The 19,864-nt window shown below is 63.5% G+C and overlaps 6 protein-coding genes across 7 annotated transcripts; 3 read left to right on the top strand and 3 right to left on the bottom strand.

The window, feature by feature from the left end:
• Window positions 1-529: 529 nt before the first annotated feature.
• Window positions 530-2,120, bottom strand: CHLRE_16g650100v5 (uncharacterized protein). Its single transcript, XM_001698199.2, has 3 exons — window positions 1,938-2,120; window positions 1,553-1,648; window positions 530-1,290 (listed from the first exon to the last, which is right to left on the bottom strand). The coding sequence occupies exons 1-3, from the start codon at window positions 2,037-2,039 to the stop codon at window positions 1,195-1,197; spliced, it is 294 nt and encodes a 97-aa protein (XP_001698251.1). The 5' UTR covers window positions 2,040-2,120; the 3' UTR covers window positions 530-1,194.
• A 100-nt stretch (window positions 2,121-2,220) lies between these two features.
• Window positions 2,221-6,156, top strand: CHLRE_16g650050v5 (uncharacterized protein). Its single transcript, XM_043070782.1, has 8 exons — window positions 2,221-2,448; window positions 2,744-2,918; window positions 3,342-3,431; window positions 3,755-3,807; window positions 4,089-4,143; window positions 4,520-4,550; window positions 4,797-4,900; window positions 5,258-6,156. Exons 1-8 carry the CDS (start codon window positions 2,363-2,365, stop codon window positions 5,375-5,377), a joined length of 714 nt encoding a protein of 237 aa, XP_042915425.1. The 5' UTR covers window positions 2,221-2,362; the 3' UTR covers window positions 5,378-6,156.
• Window positions 6,157-6,159: 3 nt separating this feature from the next.
• On the bottom strand, window positions 6,160-8,320 carry CHLRE_16g650000v5 (uncharacterized protein). Its single transcript, XM_001698200.2, has 4 exons — window positions 7,623-8,320; window positions 7,359-7,492; window positions 7,175-7,249; window positions 6,160-6,988 (listed from the first exon to the last, which is right to left on the bottom strand). The coding sequence occupies exons 1-4, from the start codon at window positions 7,825-7,827 to the stop codon at window positions 6,701-6,703; spliced, it is 702 nt and encodes a 233-aa protein (XP_001698252.1). The 5' UTR covers window positions 7,828-8,320; the 3' UTR covers window positions 6,160-6,700.
• A 48-nt stretch (window positions 8,321-8,368) lies between these two features.
• On the bottom strand, window positions 8,369-9,400 carry CHLRE_16g649950v5 (uncharacterized protein). The gene has a single exon (XM_043070781.1). It carries the CDS (start codon window positions 9,257-9,259, stop codon window positions 8,948-8,950), a length of 312 nt encoding a protein of 103 aa, XP_042915424.1. The 5' UTR covers window positions 9,260-9,400; the 3' UTR covers window positions 8,369-8,947.
• A 162-nt stretch (window positions 9,401-9,562) lies between these two features.
• Window positions 9,563-10,179, top strand: CHLRE_16g649900v5 (uncharacterized protein). Its single transcript, XM_001698118.2, has one exon. The coding sequence runs from the start codon at window positions 9,617-9,619 to the stop codon at window positions 10,022-10,024; it is 408 nt and encodes a 135-aa protein (XP_001698170.1). The 5' UTR covers window positions 9,563-9,616; the 3' UTR covers window positions 10,025-10,179.
• Window positions 10,180-11,030: 851 nt separating this feature from the next.
• On the top strand, window positions 11,031-19,776 carry CHLRE_16g649833v5 (uncharacterized protein). 2 transcript variants are annotated; one of them, XM_043070780.1, is made up of 10 exons: window positions 11,031-11,285; window positions 11,481-12,248; window positions 12,432-12,524; window positions 12,846-14,978; window positions 15,233-15,354; window positions 15,946-15,970; window positions 16,177-16,544; window positions 17,145-17,194; window positions 18,409-18,532; window positions 18,905-19,776. In XM_043070780.1, exons 1-10 carry the CDS (start codon window positions 11,243-11,245, stop codon window positions 18,926-18,928), a joined length of 3,750 nt encoding a protein of 1,249 aa, XP_042915423.1. In that variant the 5' UTR covers window positions 11,031-11,242; the 3' UTR covers window positions 18,929-19,776. The 2 variants fall into 2 exon arrangements, with proteins under 2 accessions (XP_042915423.1, XP_042915422.1); XM_043070779.1 differs by having other exon boundaries at window positions 12,378-12,524.
• Window positions 19,777-19,864: the final 88 nt, after the last annotated feature.

Below are 19,864 nucleotides of genomic sequence, written 5' to 3'. Positions count from 1 at the left end.
CTGCCTCCTGTCGTTCCTGTCTCCTGTCACCTGGTGCTGCACATCCTCTCCTGCCATTTCAACACGCTGTATAACTCCTTGCACCTGCATGCCGCGCGTATCAATCCCAAACTATACAGTGCCTGACTTCGCAGCCCCACAAAGGGCGAGCCATCGCGCTGCGAAGCTGGGAGGTTGGACTTCCATGCCCGCGACAGGCAGGGCTGCGCGCTGTGCATGTCGAATTCATGCCGGTCTGCAGCACGGACTCACAAAGCATACAAGGGGTGATGCAATGTGCGTGCTCGCACCGGCCAGCCACTGATGATGAGGCTGTGTGAGCTTGACTGCACACCTTGTCGACGACGGAATTCAAGGCTGCCTCGTGCGAAATCGGCGAGTGCCCCCCCCCCGATTGAAATATCTGCACCTGGCTGCTGCCATCTCAGCCCACCAGAATTTCAGTGCTGCAGCAACCCCTCTTGTGGTACCTGAGCACCATACCCACACTATCCGCGCCTAAAGCTGTGAGCTGACTTTGCCAGATATGATCTTCTCAAGTTTACACGGGTGCAAACACCCAACATCCAGCAGGCACAGTCTGTGCTCGCACACAGACTCGCCACGCGTCCACACCATCACCATGACTACTCCAAGACAGCAAACGCCCGCCCGAGCACTTGGTGCTAATCCTCCGACTATGCATGATCACGCCATGGAGCGGGCGCAGGTGCGCTGTGCGAGTCTGCACGCGCAGCAACGGCCGCGGCGGATGAACAACGGGCGCCTGTGCCTCACACGAGAAAACCCCTCGTGCACACGCCTGTTGCACCCATGGGGCCACCACGCACACGGCGCGCTGGCCCCCCCGGCTGCATATCTCCCTCGCATAACTCCGGACTAGTCTCCAACGCAAAAAATTGGTGTTGGAGACTCTGCCACACAGCCGTCCTCAGCGCCAGACGTGCCAACGGGCCACGCCGCGTGTCAGAAGCCTCCTCTCCCGCCTTCGAAGCAACGCCCAAAATTGAGGCGCCCGCAGAGCCCTCGCGCACTGCAAAGGGTCCCACTGCGCCGAGTGGTTGAAGTCGCCCGACGACCGCGGGTCATCAGGCTCTCCACAGCCCTATGAGCCCAGCTGGAGTTAGGCGACGACGACTGATGTCCATCATCACGGCTCTCTAGCAGCGGCCCAGTTGCCCGCAAGCGAGCAATTTACAGGCCAGAGCGGCCCCAGACCACCAGGGACAGGGAGAACGAGAACATCACGCAGGTAGCGGCCCAGCCGATCTGGACGATGGCAGGCTCGCCCTGTGGATTGTGGAGAAAATGCATAAAGACCGGCGTCAGCACCCCATGCTTGCTAATCCAGAATACGTCGCGAGCTTAAGCAGAGGCAGGCGCGCGTGCAAAAGGAGGGCGCTTGCTGAAGGCTTTTCACCCGGCTGAGACGCGCCGGACCTCCAACGCCGCTCTTTCAAAATTGGCCCAACCACCCCAAAGAGCGACAGTAAATCGGTGCAAAGCTCTTGAGTTCCATCTTGATTCCGCATGGTCGTTCTGCAAGCCTCACCTCAGCCAGCATGGCCACCTCCTGGGCAGCCTGGGCAGCGGGGGCCAGGGCCAGAGCCAGGGTCGAGGCACCAGCAGCCACGGCAGCCATGGCGGCCTGCGCGAGCACAAGAAAAGGAAAAATGTTGGTCAGTGCTTGCTGTTTGATTTCCGACCCCAAGTCGCGAAGGCCCGGGGACACCAGTAAAGGCCGATGCCACGTCCAATTGATAATGCTTGCTGAATCAATGAGCGAGGTGCTAGTCGCCAGGGGCTGGTGAGCGCTGAGGGCCCAGTCGTCGCCGTCCCCTGTGGGAGGAATTGCTGGTCCGCTGGTCCCCCACCGGCGCGTATGAGCTGATCGCCTGCTAACGCTAGCTACCCTCTCGCTACTTATGGCCACGGACCTTGGACTCGGCCTTCACAGCCTGGACCTTCACCGCCTGGCGCGAGGCCACGCGGGGGCGGCTCACAGCCGAGCGCTGGGCGACGCGGGACACGCACTGCATTTTTGGTTGGTTGGGTGAAGTGTAAGGTGGGTGGTGTACACGGGCGGCTTTGACTCGACCGCTATGCAGAGACCGCGAGCGACCGCCCCATCGCGGATAAGCCCGATCATGCAAGCCGTGTGAGAGGAAAGCGCCCCTGTTGCCCGCGCCAGGTCATTTGCTTGTTGTGATTGACCATTTTCTGCATTTCTGTTTGGTCCTCCTGGCGAGCGCAAAAGTTGTCGACTTCGCAACACCTTTCTGCTGACATCGGCCCGCGCGGGTCCATCCGAATAGCGCTTTAGAGCGCGATTGATCTGATTATATATATAAAACAAGGGGAAATGGCTTTGGTACACAAGATTCGAGTTGGGGCCCCCACGCAGTGGGCCTCTGCACGCGGGGTTTGCCGTGCCCCCGCTGTCTCCAGGTACGCTCAGATGCGTGAGGCGAGGGACTGCAAGGCCCGGTGCACACCGCAAACTGCGAGGAAGAATACAAAGCTCGTGCGCATACGTATCCCTGCTGTCTGCGGAACCTGGATGCTGCTGGCTCAAGCCAGTCGCTCACACCCAGCGTCGAACACGTGGCACAGCAGGACAGGCCTGGTGGACTAGGCTAATGGCAGGCGCGATTGAACTGTACCGCACTGCCATCACACGTATCGCCATGCCTCCTGCGCCCCGACATGCTTTCATGGTCTATTACATATCTCTGGCACACAGGATGCCGGTGGTGGTCCGGGCGCAGCAGCAGCAACAACAACAGGAGCCGGCCGCCACCTCTGCGACCACAGAGCTGGGCAAGGGGGAGGGCCCCACGGGCCTCAACGTGGGCCGCTTCCGCCCCACCTCGCCCGGCGGCTGGGCCGAGATGGCCACCGCGCTGCGTCAAGCAAACGTGAGTAGCCAGCTGCCGACTGCGGGAGGCGCCTGGGGGTGTGGGCTGCCGAGCCTGGAGCAGCGGCTAGGAGGTTTGGGTGTAGTCAGGCATACCGGTAGCTGCTAGCACTACTGTGGTGCTGGCGCTGGTAGCGCTGCAGCATGCTGGCCTGTTGGTTGTGCAGCAGTGACATGAGGCAATGGCGACTGGGCAGGCAGAGACATGCACATGTATGCTGTCTTGGGGGATGTGAGTCTAAGGCGCGTCCTTATCAATTTGCCGTACGTGTCGTTGCTGATGCGGAGCGCCGATGCGCACAACACATGACAACAGGGGCTGCTTATGCCGGCGCCAGGGAAGCCTGAACATGTGTTTGCTGTGTCTTACCAGCGCTCCCCGTGCCCTCCCTCCCCCAACACCCCATGCTGCTGCCGCCCGCAGCTTAAGGTGTTGGCCCCGCAGGAGCTGCCCTGGGTGAAGGAGAAGGGCGCGGTCATTGTGGACATCCGGCCTGAGGAGAGCTACATGGAGGTAGGGCGCGGGAGGAGGAGGCGGTGTGCGCGGCACGTGCGTGTTTTGTTTTATTTGGGGGCGGCGGGGTTACCCCCGAACCAATCCCATAAGGAAGCAGTCGCGCTGCAAGGGGGGGGGGGGGGTTGTAAGGATGGTTGGAAACGCGGTACAGGGTGCACTGAAGAGGGGGGCGGCAGGCGGTCGCGTCTTGTGGGCGTATGTGGGCACCGGAGGCAAGCAAGGGGACGGGTTGACATCGTGTGTGCATGTGTAGAGATGTGTGACAGCCAGGTGCTTGTTGAACGCCGCATGCTCAGAGGGGTCCCCTCCGCGCCGCGCAGGGCCACCTGCCTGACGCGGTCAACGTGCCCTTCTACCAGCCCATCCAAGGATGGTGAGCCAGGAAGGGCACAGTACGTGTGCCGTACGTGTGCTGTATTGCAACCGCAGCGCTCGTGCCGCTGGTGCTGTGGCACTGAGAAGTGGAGGCGGCGGACATAAAGGGATGCATGCCTGGCTGGCTGGCTGGCTGGCCGATACGAAACATGGAAACACGCAGACTGTGCGATGTTTGTGTGTGTTAAACAAAGAATCAAACGGAACAACGGGACTGTGCGATGTTTGTGTGTGTGTGTGTGTGTCTGTGTGTGTCTGTGTGTGCGCTTGTCGCGACAGGACCCCCTGGCAGGTGGCACGCCGCGTGGGTTACGCCATGTTCGGCATCTCGCAGGTGCGCGGGCGAGGGAGGCAGGGGAGGGCAGGCAGGCAGGGGGCCAGGCAGGGGGGCAGGCAGGCAGGCAGGCAGGCAGGCAGGCAGGCAGGCAGGCAGGCAGGCAGGCAGGCAGGCAGGCAGGCAGGCAGGCAGGCAGGCAGGCAGGCAGGCAGGGGAGGCAAGGGAGGGAAGCAGGGCAGACTTGGGAAGCGCGGACTGGCTGACCGAGTGCGCACGGGGAGCGGGGGCTGCGGGGATAGCAGGGTAACTCCGTGGGTTACCTTGTCAGGGCGAATCAAAGATGGGGAGTGTTGCACCGAGCTGCGAGGATGCGTGACTATCCTGCGATTGCTACTGAGCAGATTGCGCCGTTGGTGTGTGTGGTGCGATGTAGGGCACCGAGGTGAACCCCAAGTTCCTGACTGGTGAGGAGGTGGTCGTGGCAGCGCTGCAGGAAGCGCCCCTGCGCGCACCTCCGCGGCCACGGTCACGAGCCAACGCGACGAGACGCAGCCTCCGCTCATGGCTGCCGTTTTCGCCTTCCAGCGCCATCGCGTGCTGACTCTAACTTCCACTCTAGCCGAGAGCAGAATTTGCTAGTTGCTATTGATTCGGTAATCCGCCTGCGCTCCTCAATCCTTGGATGCACCCGCCTGCCGCACCCTTCCCAGAGCTGTTTGAGCTGGTTCCCGAGCCGGCCACAACGCCTGTGGTCATCTACTGCAACTTCGGTGGCTCCCTGGAGCCAACCAAGAACGACAAGAACGGCCAGCAGGTGTGGAGCCCAGTCACTGCATAGGGGCCGGGGGGCGGGCAGGGAGTCAGCGGGGCGGGTTACGGGAGGAGTGGTTCCTGTGAACGGTGTGTGATTGGAGGCTTGCAGCTCGGCGCACGTGCGCTGCCGCGCTGATGCCGCAATTCGTGGCAGGCTGTGCCACATGCGAAGCTCTGCTGCATGGTCCCGTGCACCCATCTTGGACGCTTGCTGCAGAACCTCATCCGCCACGCCCGCCACTCGCACACGATTTCACTCGCCATGTGCTGTAGCTAACACACACAGACTCGCTCCTTACCTCATGCTCTCTCAAACACACAGACTCGCTCCTTCCCTCATGCTGTCGCACACTCACAGACTCGCTCCATGGTGGCTGCCTACGCGCTCATCGCCTCGGGCTTCAAGAACGTGGCGGTGCTCAAAGGCGGCTACTTCGACTGGACGGCGCAGGGCCGCGACATTGAGACCTTCGAGTGAGGCCGCGCCGGCAGGGCGCCGTGAAGTGTGCAGCACACAGGGCCGGGGAGTAGACCGGACAGGCGGCAGGGTGCGGCGGGTGTTGATGTGGTCATGCCTGGATGTTTGTTTGGCGCGGGCGCTGTGGCGCTGGGCGCCGGGTGGTTGTTGTTGCGGCTGGTGTTGATGGGGGTGATGCAGGTTGTGTTGATGGGAATGATGTGTGCGCCAGCTGCCTCCTGGGGAGCTACATAAGTTTCTGGTGACGTGGAACAAGTTTTGAGGGACGACAAACTGCAGGCAGGGCCAGAGGGCCAGACGTATATGCGGTTAACACCGATCACGCCTTTACAATTTTGATCACTTGTTGATGCCGTAGTGAGACGCTGAAACCGTGAGCGTTGAGAGTAGGTGAACCTACATGCGGCCGACCCTGATACGGTAGTCTGCCTTGCGAATGCCGTGTGGTACAATCGTACATAAGCATCGTCGATGGTATGAGCAACATGTGGAGAGGCCAGCAAAGATGCCACGTGCCTCAGGGTGAGCAGTGGACGCAGTGAAGTACGAAGGTCGAGTGTAGGCTCGTTTGGGAATGTTGGTGTTGTGTGGCTGTTGCATGGAAGGTTGCATGGGCTGGTGAGGGTCGAGAGTTGGCGGATGGGTGTCATCGGGCAAGGGCTGCGGCCAGTACACGCAAGATCGGCGCAACGTATCCTGCTCTTTCCCTGCAGAATGTCACACACGAAGTGCCCTTCATGGAGCCGAGCCCCCCAAATCTTCACAATGTGCTGGGCAGCAGCTCAGACCAAGTATTACATATTACGGCTGACAAGGCATGGCCAAGAGGCCCGCGATACCCATCCTGTGCTACTGGCCTACTGGCCCTTCCTGTCATGTTGCATTCACGTTGCCAGCCCAGGATCTACGTAGTATACACCTGTCCCCACCTCCACGCCTGCCCTCCGGCTCCAAACGCAAAACTGACACAACATGAATAGCCCAAGTCCTGTGCTTGTCATCACCATTATGATGCATATCAGTGGTATCACGCTTGAATATGAGCGATACGCAGTCTTAGTTCACTTTCGTTAACATGAGTGCGCAATGTGCGCATTCAAGAGCCCAGGCCCTAACGGCCCTGCCCCCTACATCAGCTCCCAGCCCCGCTTGAGAGCCTGCACCCGAAGGCGCCCCCCACCTGCAATGCATCACTCGCGCGCGGGACCCGCCTCACCACACAGCACCAAGCACGGCTCCCCTATCAACTTCTTCCTGCCTCGACCGCAGCCCCACATCATCCCCCCGCCAAACCAACCCCCAGCCCTCGCCACCTCCTCGCCCTCACCGCGGCAGCGGCTTGCCCCAGGCCAGGGCATTGATGTGCTCGTTCTCCAGGACCGTCCTCCCAGCCAGCGGCCCGCCGCCTGCCGGCAGCTTGGCCGCCGCCACCATGGCCCGCCCCACGGCCTCCGTGGTGGTGCAGGGCAGCCCCACGCCGCGCAGCAGCGGCGCGCACGCGTATGCGGCCCGGTACAGCAGTGACTGCTGGCTGCGGATGCCGTGCACCGGCTCCACAAGGCCAGGCCGGAACATGAGCGCGCTGCCGGGCTGCGGCGAGCGCGCCAGCACCTGTGGTGGTGGAATGCGTGGTGCCAAGGGAGACGGAGGACCGCGCGCGTGTGTCATATTGTGTGATGGGGCCGAGTGGTGGGACAGAGCAATGGAGAGTGGGAGAGAGCGGGGCGACGCTGAGGTCTGAGACAGGCAACACGGGGTGCAGGGCTCTGGCGGCCCAAGTGCCCAACCTGCACGTACCTCGTTCTCGGTCTCTCCCTTCACACGCGCCCACATGGCTTTGGACTTGGCGTCGCTGCCGTTACCGGACACGAACTGCGGCGCAGCATCAGGGCACACATACACTGAAATGCAGGGGCGGCTGCAATAAGCAGTCCCGAACTGCAACTCAGCACACACCGGCGGGCGCCGGACTCGCCCCCACCAGGAACTTCATGTTGGGGTTGGCCGCCCGCACATCGTCAAGCACTCGCAGCGTCATATCCTTGGTGACGGTTGTGTACTCCGCCTCGCTCATGCCCACAGAGGAGATGCCCAGGCAGTACAGGCAAGCGTCCACTGAGGCCGGTGATGGGGAGGAAAGGGGAGAAACGTTGGCAGTGTGACCGGGGGCACAACCGGGGCACACAGGCGGCAGGGCAGGCAGCCGAAGCGCCTAACCGGGAGCGACTCGCCAACATAAACGCACCTTGCTTTAGGTCGCTGTACAGCTTCGTATCCTTAGCTATCGCGGCGGGGTCCTCAAGGACAACGTCATTCAGCTTCGCGTCGCTCTTGCCTATGGGCCTTCGCCCGACTGTTATCACGCTTGCAATGCCTTGGTCTAAGAGGCACTCGCGCAGGACGCCCTGGCCTATCATGCCAGTGGCGCCAAAGAGGATTACACGTGTCATTGTCGATTCAGCCCACTGGTATGAGAATATGAGTGCTGCCTATACGTGCAAGCCTATCAGAACCTGGGTACCTGAGTACGAAGTTCAGTTCTACCAAGTTTGCATGACTGCGCGACAAACGGCAGGGACACGAGACGCGAGGTCGTGCAGCGGTTGGCCAGGACTGGAGCGACCTGTCCACAAACAGTAACAACCCCGTTAGTATGGCAAGCGAAGCACGGCTGCGAGGGGTGCTTGGGTGCTGTAGCTCGACCGACTGTCCAAGCAGGTGGCACTAAAAGACCTCTTGTCTGCCCAGGTCTGTCCCTGTCTGGTCTGGGGCAGACATGGCAACTTCAAGGGAAAAGGACTATCGCCCTGCAACTGTAAGAGTCTAAATCTTGAGGCCTGTCCAAGATCAATCTTACGCACGCTTGAGGGCTGGGATGGCATGACGTGGGGCTGCCTGCGGGGATGGGGTTGGAGTCCAGTGGGGATGGCCAGGGATGGCCGCTATGTCGGGGGGGGGGGGGCCGGGGGAAATGCAATGGAATGGTGCCCATACTGCCGAAGTCCGATTGGCTGCAGCCCCCGCCTGGAACCCCAGCCATGGCACAACCATATGGTGCACGCTGCAACGTTAGGAAGCCCTGATGTGCATCAGTTCCAGCCGCGAAGTTCCCGATATCAGAGCAAGGCCTGCTGGCAACCCCTTGCCGTGCCGGCCCCATCACAGTCGACGCAACCGGTTTTTTTAGCTCAAGTGGTTCACGAAAACCTATTTCAGAATGTCTGCAGCCCTCAATTCAAGACCAGGAGTCCATGAAGTCCCGAATCGTGTGTCGCCGTGTGTCGCCTGGGGAGCGCTGTTACGTCCCGCATTGACAAACCCCGTCGTCACCACGCCTCACCTGACACACACGCCGCCTTGTGCCTCACCAACACATCCCTCCTTTCACGGACGCCTGCACGCCACCTCAATTGGTGGTGTTGATAAACACCGGGTTTGTTTTTTGGTTGAGGGGGTTGCCGTCCGTTGATGAGAGCTCCGCCTCCCAGCAGCTGTGCAGCTCAGCCCAGCGCCGCTGTAGCAGCAGACTCCCTCACCCACGGCGGCACCAGCAGCTTTCCAGCCGCCGGCTTAGCCGCCGAAGCCGTACAGGGTGCGGCCCTGGCGCTTGAGCGCGTAGACCACGTCCATGGCGGTGACGGTCTTGCGGCGGGCGTGCTCCGTGTAGGTGACCGAGTCGCGGATAACGTTCTCCAGGAACGTCTTCAGCACGGTGCGCGTCTCCTCGTAGATCAGGCCGCTGATGCGCTTCACACCGCCACGGCGAGCCAGACGGCGAATAGCGGGCTTGGTAATGCCCTGAATGTTGTCGCGGAGCACCTTGCGGTGACGCTTGGCACCGCCCTTGCCCAGGCCCTTGCCGCCCTTGCCGCGTCCGGACATGGTCGCTGGAGGCTGCTCAGAGGGTTGCGACGCTCAGGCGAGCGAGCTGGATAGGCGGGTGTAGAAGATGCCGGAAGCTCAGATTCTGGGAGTGAAGCCTCGTTGGGAGCTGTTGGGCTCCTGACTGTAGTATGGATGATGTGTATATGTAGCCCAATGGTCGTTAGGTAATGCTTTGCAGGAGGCCTACCCGGGCCTGCTGCGCCCATCTCGCGGGCTGGTCGATGCAGGGGGCTTGCCTAGGCGCACAAAGCCCGGCGCCCTGTGCTCAGAAATTCTAAACTCTTTTCACGCACACATAAACACAAGAGCCGCAGCAAACGCCTGACTTATCCTGCGCCAAGCAGCAGACGAGACATGGCCCGCACCAAGCAGACCGCTCGCAAGTCCACCGGAGGCAAGGCGCCCCGCAAGCAGCTGGCCACCAAGGCCGCTCGTAAGACACCGGCCACTGGCGGTGTGAAGAAGCCTCACCGCTACCGCCCCGGAACTGTGGCGCTACGCGAGATTCGCAAGTACCAGAAGTCCACCGAGCTGCTCATCCGCAAGCTGCCGTTCCAGCGCCTGGTCCGCGAGATTGCTCAGGACTTCAAGACCGACCTGCGTTTCCAGAGCCAGGCCGTGCTGGCGCTGCAGGAGGCCGCGGAGGCGTACCTGGTCGGCCTGTTCGAGGACACCAACCTGTGCGCCATCCACGCCAAGCGCGTGACCATCATGCCCAAGGACATCCAGCTGGCCCGCCGCATCCGTGGCGAGCGCGCCTAAGCAGCCGGCGCCGTGGACAGCTGTGGCGCGGCGGGGCGTGTGCTGCGTGCTGGAGGGTGCCGCGTACCCCAGGCACCTAGCTGCTGCCCTCGCGGCGGCGCTCACGGGCAACCAAAAAGCCTAAAAAAACAAACCCGGTGTTTCTCAACACCACCATGGCATGCGGCGGGGATGTGGTGGAGCGGGTGGAGCACTTGAGTGGTGCAGAATCCGGACGAAGGGGTTAGGGGGTAGCTGGTAGGACCCTGTTTGCCCTGGCCCCATTCAGGACTAGGCTTGCCCGCGGTCGCTCGTCCAGTCATGTCTGGTGTCTGCTGACAGCTGGCGTAAGCCGTGCCGAGGTCGTGGCACTCTTGGACGTTGCAACGCCAAGCTGGCTGCAAGGCTGACTGCGGCCCGAGGCAGGGGCCGGGTAACAGGTGGGCTGTCGCAGAATGCAACCCCATGGAGCCAAGCGCAGGTCATTCGAGGCGAGACGGTTCACTGTTACATCACGTGTAGACGCTTGCTACATGCTGCAAGTATGTGATTGTTATCTAACGTGGGGCAGGCTAGCAATCGGCACACACGGGCACGCCGGCTCACATTGGCTCAGCCCCAGGCTCACCCAGTGCTTGGTGTGGGGCAACGCAAGGCTTTGGGGCCGTTACGTCTACCAGGTAGTCACATGGTTGCACGTCTGGACAACTGACAAGAGCTGGCACCAACTCAAAGTCGCACGGCGGAGATATTACCGGAATATCTTGCAAAGGCGGTGCCATGGCAGCTAAGATGGCCACCGGTGGTCAGCCCGAGGCAGCCTTAAGCGCAGCCTCAGCCAGTGAGCCAGGCACATCCAGCTGCTCGTCATGGGTTTGACATGTCAACCTGAGAACGTGAGCCTGTCTTCTTCTGAAGAGGATGGGAGGGGCCGCACGGTGCGGCAGGGTTAGGCCACACGGTGGGGTTGCTCGATGGGCCGCTCGATGTTGCCGCTTGTAGCTCCGCTGAAGATGAAGCGTCTGTCCCGAGCGTGTAGTAAGTTATTTGTAAGAAGGACGTCACCTTTTGATTGTTGGGGAGGCGCTATCACGCGATACAGGCTTCGCAGCGACATAAATGTACTTGGCAACAAAAGCATAGCCAAGGCCTGACCTCGAGGCGGAGCCGATACCTACACAATCATACTGAGCATAAAATGAGACGACACGTCATTTGCTGAGCGCAAAGCCGGCTCACATGGAAGTCCTCTCCGGTCGCGGACAGGCGCCAGCACCTCGAGGTGCGTCAGGGCGTATGCGATGCGCCCTTAAAGCTAAGCGGCTGACTTGCGGTTAGGTAGCGCAGCCGTGGGTATTGAACTTGCCTCGGCCTTGGCTTCACGCCCCTGCGAGGCTGCTCTATGCAAATTGCTTGGACCATATAAAACTATCTTGCGACCGCTGTGTTGTCGGGCATTGCTGCCATTCTCCACCAGGAGCTGGCGACCACGGCGACCCCAGCCGCGCAGCGGCGGACTTGCGGGGCCGGCCTCGCCCAGCGCCGAGCCTCGAGGTGCCCTCACAGCCCCATCACTCCTTACCATTGCTGTCTCCGAACTCACAGCAGCACCTGGGCGGCGGTGGGGCCGTGGGCCACAGTGCGGGGTTTGGCCTGCAGCGACAGGGAAGCGGCCACGCCAGCCGCACGGCCGTCGGCTACCACCACGGCGCAGGCCACGGTCCCGCCGGTCCCGGCAACAGCACCAGCTCCGGTAGCAATGGGCTGGGGTCTCGCGCCCTGCCCAGAACCGACAGCATCGGCCGGGAGGCAGGCGGCCGCGGCTTGGCCTTGGGGCGGCCCACGGCGCCGCTAGCTGGGGCCCTAGGTGCGGGCGCCTTCATGGCCGCGGAACGAGACCTGCGGGCTGCTGCGGCGCTGCTGCAGGCCCAGGCGCCGGGACAGAGGCGGCCCGGCGCCGCCTCGGGAGCTGGCGCGGCTTCTGGCGCCGGTGCTGGCGCAGCTTCTGGCGCCGGCGTGTCCGGCATAGGCCGCTTTGCCGGCAGCAGCAGCATGCGGGCTGCGGCGGTAGCAGGTGGAGGCAGCGGCAGCGGCAGCGGCAGCGGGAGCAGCAGTACTGCTGGCGCCGGCGCCGACAATGGCGCGGGCTCGGGCTCGGGCGCGGGGCGGCTTGGCTCCCGGCTGACCGGCGGGCTAGGAGCGCCGCGGCAGGGCGGACTGGCGCGGCGGGGCGGGCCTGTTGCAGGTGCGTGGGATAGTTGGGCTCGGCCGGTTGGTTGGATGGCTGCATGCCGTTGGTTGACACGAGGACTGCTACTATCAGTGTACTGCTACTGTCATTCTGACCTGTACGGTGCCACCCTTGTGCCCACAGAGACAGGCCTGTGCCAACACACTCAGCCGCCGCCCACCTGTCTTTGCCCCACAGGGCCCGGCAGTGCAGCCGCACGCGCGGCGGAGGACCGCCTGGCAGCCGCCGCCGCACTCGGAACGGACGCCTTGGGAGGCGCGGCCGAGGCCGGTGCGCAGGAGGCCGCGTTTAGGGCGGGCGACCGGTCGGGCCCCAGCCACACGGGCGGGCACGGGCATGAGGGGGGAGCAGAACCCCTGCGCGAAGGGGGCGGCGGCTTGGGTGGGCTAGCCCCGGGCGGCTGGGGGAGGACCGGCAGCGGAGCATCAGGGCGAGGCCGCGCGTCAGTGGCGGAGGCCGGGGTGGCATCACGGCGGCCGGCCTTTCCGCCGCACCCGTCCTCGGAACCTACTGCTGCTGCTGCTGCTGGGGCCGCGCCGGCGGGTAGGCCCGGCAGTGCCTCACATTCTCAGCCTCACGCCGGCGGTACAGGCGGGATGCCGGGCGGAGCAGCTGGCAGCGGCTTGGGGCTTGCCCTTGCGAGGCGGCCCTCGTCGCCCTCAGCTGCAGGGCCTGCTTGCCCTGGGCCCGCGTCCCCGGGCTCTCCACCTTGGCTGCCCAGTGCGTCTTCCACCGGGGCCATGGGCGGCGGCGGCGGTGGGGGCGGTGGCGGCAGCGCGGCCGCGGCACTGGCAGGTGGCCTACTTGATCCGTTCACACTGGCGTTCGGCGGCCTTGCTGTGCTGAGTCCCACAGCTGCCGGTCGCGGCGGTGGCGGCGGCGGCGGCGGCGGCGGCGCTGCTGGCCGCGGCTTCACGCCGCCGCATGCCGCGAGCGGCGGCTCCCGCGCGGGCGGTGGCGGCGGTGCCAGTGGCGGGTGCGAGGCCTCGCGGCCGGTGCTGTCACTGCCTTCACCCTCGCCGCCCGCGCCGCTCCGGAGTCTGTCCTCGGCGGGGTTGCATCCGCCATCTCCTGGCCGCAACCACGCAACGGTAGCATCCACATCCGCATCAGCGTCGGCGGCCGCAGTGGTACCGGCAGCAGCATCTGCCCCCGCGCTCCCAGCGGCTCCCGCAGGGCCTCCGGCAGCAGGGGGCGCCACGTCGACAGCAGCACCGCCACCCGTGTCCCCGGCTCCCAACGGGCTCGGTCCCGACGTGCGTAGAAGGCTGGCCTCCGATTTCGAGGCATCGGCCGCTCTGGCCGCAGCCGCAGCGCTTGTAGGAGGGTCGACATCCTCAGCAGCAGCAGTAGCAGCCGCACAACCATCCACCATCCATCATCCTGTCTCAGCATCACCATCAGCTGTAGCGGCAGCGCTGGCGGACGGCTCGTCAGCAGCCCCCCACCACTTTAGGACAGCTGTGGCGCCCGCAGGCACGGGCCACCATTCATACCTAGCATCAGGCGGAAGAGCCGCAGCAGCAGTAGCGGAAGCATACGCGGGGGCATCGGGGCCTGGCTCCCCCCTCATAGCAAGGAGCCATCACCACCAGGAGCCCTTGTACAGTGCCAGCGCCCATGTAGGCTTAGGCACGGGTGCAGACGCGGCCGGCTTGGCGGATGCGCCTCGGCCAGGCACGCGGCCGCCCTTGGCACGAACTGTATCGACCGGCAACCGGGATGCGCCGGGCGGCACAGGAGACAGCGGTGGCAGCAGTAGCGGCAACAGCAGGGCGCCGGCGTCAGCGCTGGCTGCAGCCGGCAGCGGTGCGGCGGCGGCGGCGCGGCGGCGGCGCGGCGGCGAGGACCGAGACGGCGTTGGTCTTGCCCCGGCTGCGACCTCAGCCGCTGGTGGCGCGGGCGTTGGCGGTGCCGGTAGTCGGCAGCGTGGGCTACTGCATGGCGTCGGCGACGGCGTACACGGCGGCCACGGCGGCCACAGCGGCCACTTTGGCCTGGGCGCTATTGGCGGCGTGTTTGGGCGCGGCGGCGGCACGTCATCAACACGGGACCCTTCGCCCAGCAGCCTTACCAGCATGGACAGCAGCGGCAGCGGCAGCATGGCGGCTGGCTTTGGCGGCGGCGCGGCGGCCCGGCGGCGCAGCAGCGGCACCATCGGCGGCGGTGTCAGCGGCGCTGGAAGCAACTTGCGAGGCATGAGCATGGGCGTAGCCGGCAGCAATCTGCGCCGCGGCGGCGCCACAGCCAGCGGCGGCTCCGACGCATCTGGTCCCACACATGGTAACACCAGCTTTGCGGCAAGCCGTACAGCCGGCGGCGGCGCGCCGACAGGCCTCGGCCGGGCCGGCGGCGCCGCCACTCGGCTCGTGTACGACCGCCGCAGCGACGACAGCGACAGCGACGTCGGCGGCTACGATGGCCACGGCGGCAGGTATGGTGGCGGCGCAGCCGCCGCCGCCGCCGCCGGCGGCAGTCAGGTGCGGCTGCCCCAGCGCATGTTCCGAGTGCACGCCAACCCGCAGCCGGAGGCCACGACGTTTGGGCCGGCTCGGTCCATTGGGCCGGCGCGGCCGCCGCCAGGGCTGGCGGCGGCGGCGCACGGCGCGCGGCTGGGGTCGATGGGCGTGCGGCGCGGCCCGGGGCCGGTTGTGGCCAGCGGCGGCGACAGCGATGACGATGGAGTGGTGGGCGGGGCGCTGGCGCTTGGCGGCGGCGGAACGGGTAGGTCGCGCCGGCGGTGCGGGCGGTACCGGCTGGCCTTGGGCGACCCGGACGTCCTTGCACATCCCGCAGTTCTTGCGCTCGCCTCTGGACTCCTGCTCAAAGCCCACTGGGTCTGGGTTCACCTGATTGCCTGCAATTCGCTATTCCGCCCCTCGCTGCGGCGGATCTGACTGAGCTTGCCTGGAACCGCCCTACCCAGTCACGCCCGGAAGCCCACCGCCGCCTCCGCAACGCAACCCCACACTCCACAGGCTCCGCCGCCGCCGGCTTCCAGGAGCGCTTCCTGGCGGACCTGCGGCGGCGCGACACGGAGCGGGCGGCGCTGCTGCAGCTGCTGGTGGCACCGGGCGGCCAGGAGGAGCTGCTGCGCCAGGTGGGCGCCAGTGGGTGGGCGCCAGTGCGTGGGCGCGTGTGGCTTATAAACAAAGAATGGAAACCCGGAGGATGCCCGTCCAGACGGCGCCGGGCGTGTGTGTGTGTGTGTGTATGTGTGTGTGTTAAAAAACGAAACGAAAGCCCGCCCAATGACGCGACGGAGTTACTTACCGATACCCACCATTTTACCGAGCGTCGCGTGTGTGTGTGTGTGTGTGTGTGTGTGTGTGTGTGTGTGCGTATGTGTGTGGGATGCAGAACGACTGCGTGTTGGCAGTGGTTGCGTGTGAGGCAGTGAGGCAGTGTGGTGCGGTGCAGAGATAGGCGGGGTGGAGGGAGGGCCACAGCGACCAACAGCAGCTGCGCGGATGGTGTTGGGGGCAGGGTAGAAGGTAAAGAAGAAGGGTTGGTGACGGCCGCTTGGGGGGTAGTTCATTCCAATCCCAAAGAAACCAATACCCAGGGGTTGATCGGCAGAGCGTTGCCTGCTGCCAAAGCCAAGAGCCCTGGACGTGTATGCTTACCTGTGCTTCTGCCCCGTCCCCGCCCTCCCGCGCATGCGTTTTCCGCCTGCTGCACGGGCCCTCAGGCGGAGGAGGCGCAACTTGCTATGGGTAAGACACGCATGATGCACGCCCGCACATGCACACCCGCCACGGCACGTCGGAGTCATGGCTGCTCACGGTTACATGGCAGATGAATGTCGCGCGGCGGTCTGTTGGTAGCTTGGCACTATGCGCACCTGTCATGTCTCAACCCCTCCTTACCACCCTGCCCCGCCTCCCCTGCCACCGCCTGTGCCGGCGCTGCTCCTGCGCAGCCCTGATGCTGTCGCTCCAAGAGGCGAATGGCGCCCCGATGGGCGCAGCGCCATCCACAAACGGCGGCGGAATGGGGCCCGGCCTCGGCTTCGGCTCTGGCTTCGCCGCCGCTGCCGCGCACCTGCCGCTAGCTCTACACGGCGGCGCATTGGTGGGGCTGGCGGGGGCCGGCTTCGGCGGCGGCGGCGGCATGGTGGTGCCGCTGGGCCCTGCTGCGTACGGTGGCGGTTACGCCGGCGGCGGCGGCGGCGGTTACGGCGGCGGCGGCTTCCATGACGTGGCTGCTGGCGGCCCTGGTGGCGCTGGCGGCGGGCCGAGCTATGAAGAGCTGTTGGCTCTGGAGGACGTCAAGGTCACAACACCTCAGGTGGGTAGCCGCGTGTGGGGCATGGCGTGTGAGAAGGGCTGCAAGGCCATGGAGAGCAGGCCATGGGGAGCAGGGCGGTATGAGAGTGGGCGGTCAGCCACGGACCCGGGAGATCACGTGGACATGAATGTGGGTGGCCAGCACGTGTGCTTCATGTTGTTGCGGCCGTCCCCGGGGGGGAGCGGAACTTGACGGGCCGGGTGCCCAGCGGACAATTTATCTTCCGGCGGCCTGCAACGTTGTGCATGTGACCGGTCTACAAGGCCAGGGTGCAATACAGCGCCAGAGATGTGTTAGTTGGCACTGGCTAGCAATGAAGCCCTATCCTTCTCGTTCTGATGCGAACTACCTGAAACTGTCTGGACTAAGCAATACGCACTGCGAGCCCCGTCAAGCTGCCATCTAGATTTGGCACACATGATTTACGTACGCGTTTAGAAGCAGCTTTGCCAGAGCTGTGAGCACGGGCACGGGCCGGTCGCGACTTGCGCGACACACACTGACACACCTTACGCGCGCATGCCTAGACTGTGTGTTAGAAATGTGCCCAACTGCCATGCCCGCCGGTGTCATCACCGTGTTGCGCCCTGTTGACTGCAGGAGGTGCTGGAGGCGCTGCCGCGCAGTGTGTACGACGGCCACGTGGACAGGTGCGGAGTGCGGGCCCCGCGGCATGAAGCTCACACGCGGGGGGGCACCATACCGTGGGGTCTGAATATGTTCCCCTCACTCATGCGGCCGAGTTAGCTGCTCGGACAAGTTGCAATGGCTTTTACATGCTACATATATCATAGATATCAGTAGACATTAACGTTTGCCGACGATCGTGCAAATAGATGTTAAATGCTTTGCGCCAACGGACCCTGTAGCTCCGATACAAGACTCAATCTAACGCTTAGCAATCATAAAGTCTTCCAACGTGCGATTTAGGCTCAAAGCAACCCTTTGGAGACTAGTCGGGATCGCGAGGAGGCATCCTCTTCGTTCAATAAGTAGTTTTACAACATCCGCTGATCTTTATAAATCGACGGCAGCAAAGGATGCTGGAATTCGTGCCCTCCAGGGCAACATGCTTTCAATGTGCGGACAGACAGGCTAATCTGAGCCCCTGTCTACTCGCTTCACGTTATACACATATACAATAGAAGCTTTAGCTAGTCGACCGGCTAGAATACGCATGTCGGTTTGGACACGTTTTGGTCCATGCGTGCCCACCTGTGCGGACAAACACGCGGGTTGTTCTCCCAGCCCGCATAATATTTCACCCCCCTGAGTTCACAGAATCCATATGAATAGTGTCCGCCATATAACGAACCTGCTGCCCGATTTTGGTGACTGCGCAAGTTGCCAAAGGGTGTTTTTATAAGGATGCGGATTACAATTGAAGGGACAGCCCGACAAGCGGGGGCACGCCGTACCCACGCCGCGAAGGGCCATCTGCGACCCAGAGAAACAACACCCGCCCCCTGGTTGGCTGCCGACCTTCATAGTGTTACGCACATGAGTCGAAGCCAAGCCGAAGCCCGCCAAAGCCCCACCGCCACGTAACACCCCTCATCTCGTTTAGGGTCCAGAAATGCACTTTTTCACCTAGGGTGCCTCCCCCGTGTGCATGAAGCTGGTACAGCACTCTTCTCCCTTTGCCCACCACGCTCCACTCCAGCGCTGCGCGACGTCTCTCCTGCTCCCAACCCGACGCTTGAGTGTCGTTCAATACTTTGCTTGGTGCACTGCCTGCCTGCCTGCCTGCCTGCCTGCCTGCCTGCCTGCCTGCCTGCCTCGGCCTCGACCGGTGCTGCTGCGCCTCCCCCCTTAGTTTGGGCTGGTAATTACACACCCCCCCCCCCCCCCATCCCCTGTGCAGCGCCTGCGCCATCTGCCAGTGCGACTACGAGCCGGGCGACGCGCTGGTGCGCCTGCCCTGCTGCCACCAGTTCCACCAGCGCTGCGCGGTCAAGTGGCTGGGGGACTACTCCAAAAAGTGCCCGGTGAGCCATAGGGGATGGGGGTTCGGGTGGAGGGAGGACGGGATATGGGATGGGATGGGACCGGATGGTATGTGCGGGAGCATGAGCGGACTGGGGGATGGGGGGTGGGGCCAGCGCAGCGGCGGCGCGCCACCGTGTCGAGATCTGGCTGCCCAGCTGCCCAGCTGTGGCGGGGGCCTTAGTGCTGGGATGAGAGTATGGGGTGAGAGTGCGGGTGTTGCGGTTACCTGCAAGCACGATAACGAGGATACAGGTTACAATCAGAGTGTCCTTGGGCTCAATTGCACGTGGTCGCCCTCACCGGCCCTGTTGGAGTTAGCGCCCCCTGCCTGACGACCCGCCCCTCCCTGCCTGGAGCTCCCGCCGCTGCAGGTGTGCAAGTTTGAGGTGGCATGAGGTGTGCGTGTGCCGGTGCGGATGGGGATGCACCGAGCCACCCGGTGCTCGCGGGCGCTTTGCGGATTGCGAACTCCGGCACGTTGGGAGACTGAGAGGCTGCGACCCCTCAGCCCGGTGCACGGCCGCGCGGTATGGCTTCAGCCATGCGGCAGTGCGCCTCTCCATAGGCGCGCCTCACGGCCTCCGGCGGGTGCGGCGCCGCCGCGTGCAGTACGCATTTGTCCGCTCACAGCGGTTGGACAGTGCGTGCAGTACGCATTTGTCCAGACACAGGGCGATGAGTCACGACGCCGCACGTGACAGCACACCTACACGGCGCTGCGCAAAGCCGGCCTATTTGCATCATGGGGCTTTGACAATGTCATCAGTCTTGCCGCAACCGCGGACACACAGGGTTGACCGCTGCTGGCAGTTTGGCTGGTGGCTGAGTAAGCGTGTACTGTGCTGCGCGCTTGACTATAAATGAAGTTTTTTAGAATTGTTGTGCTGTTCATTTCACTTTGTATATGTTGTTGTTCCAGGCCGCTAGTCGCAGACTGCGCTGGCTGACCGGACCTCGTTTGCCTTTCCTATGGTATTGAAACACACAAGTGATTAGGTCTATTCCAGGTATAGTATTGAAACGGCTGGGTCGTTCCTGAAGTGGTCCAGTCGCTTTCCGGCCGTTCGTCTTTTTTTAGGGCTGCCGCGTTCTAGCGCAGGGGCTATTGTCATGATATGCGTTATGCGTTGCTTTCTACGGCGAGTTCCACGGTACTCGCGACACCCGAACTGGGAATAGAAATACGTTCAGGCCAGCACAGGGTATGGTGCTGGGTATATGATAGAATATAAGAAATAGATCTCAGACATTCCGAGGGGATGCGGCGAAACACGAAGCTGATTGCCCTTCTGGCGTGAGGCTTTAACCCGCACAATACCGCGCCAGCGTTC

Source organism: Chlamydomonas reinhardtii, chromosome 16, assembly GCF_000002595.2.
Source record: "Chlamydomonas reinhardtii strain CC-503 cw92 mt+ chromosome 16, whole genome shotgun sequence".
Classification (NCBI taxonomy): Eukaryota; Viridiplantae; Chlorophyta; class Chlorophyceae; order Chlamydomonadales; family Chlamydomonadaceae; genus Chlamydomonas; species Chlamydomonas reinhardtii.
Note: the sequence above shows the minus strand (reverse complement) of the source record. Positions and strands in the feature narration are given on the sequence as shown.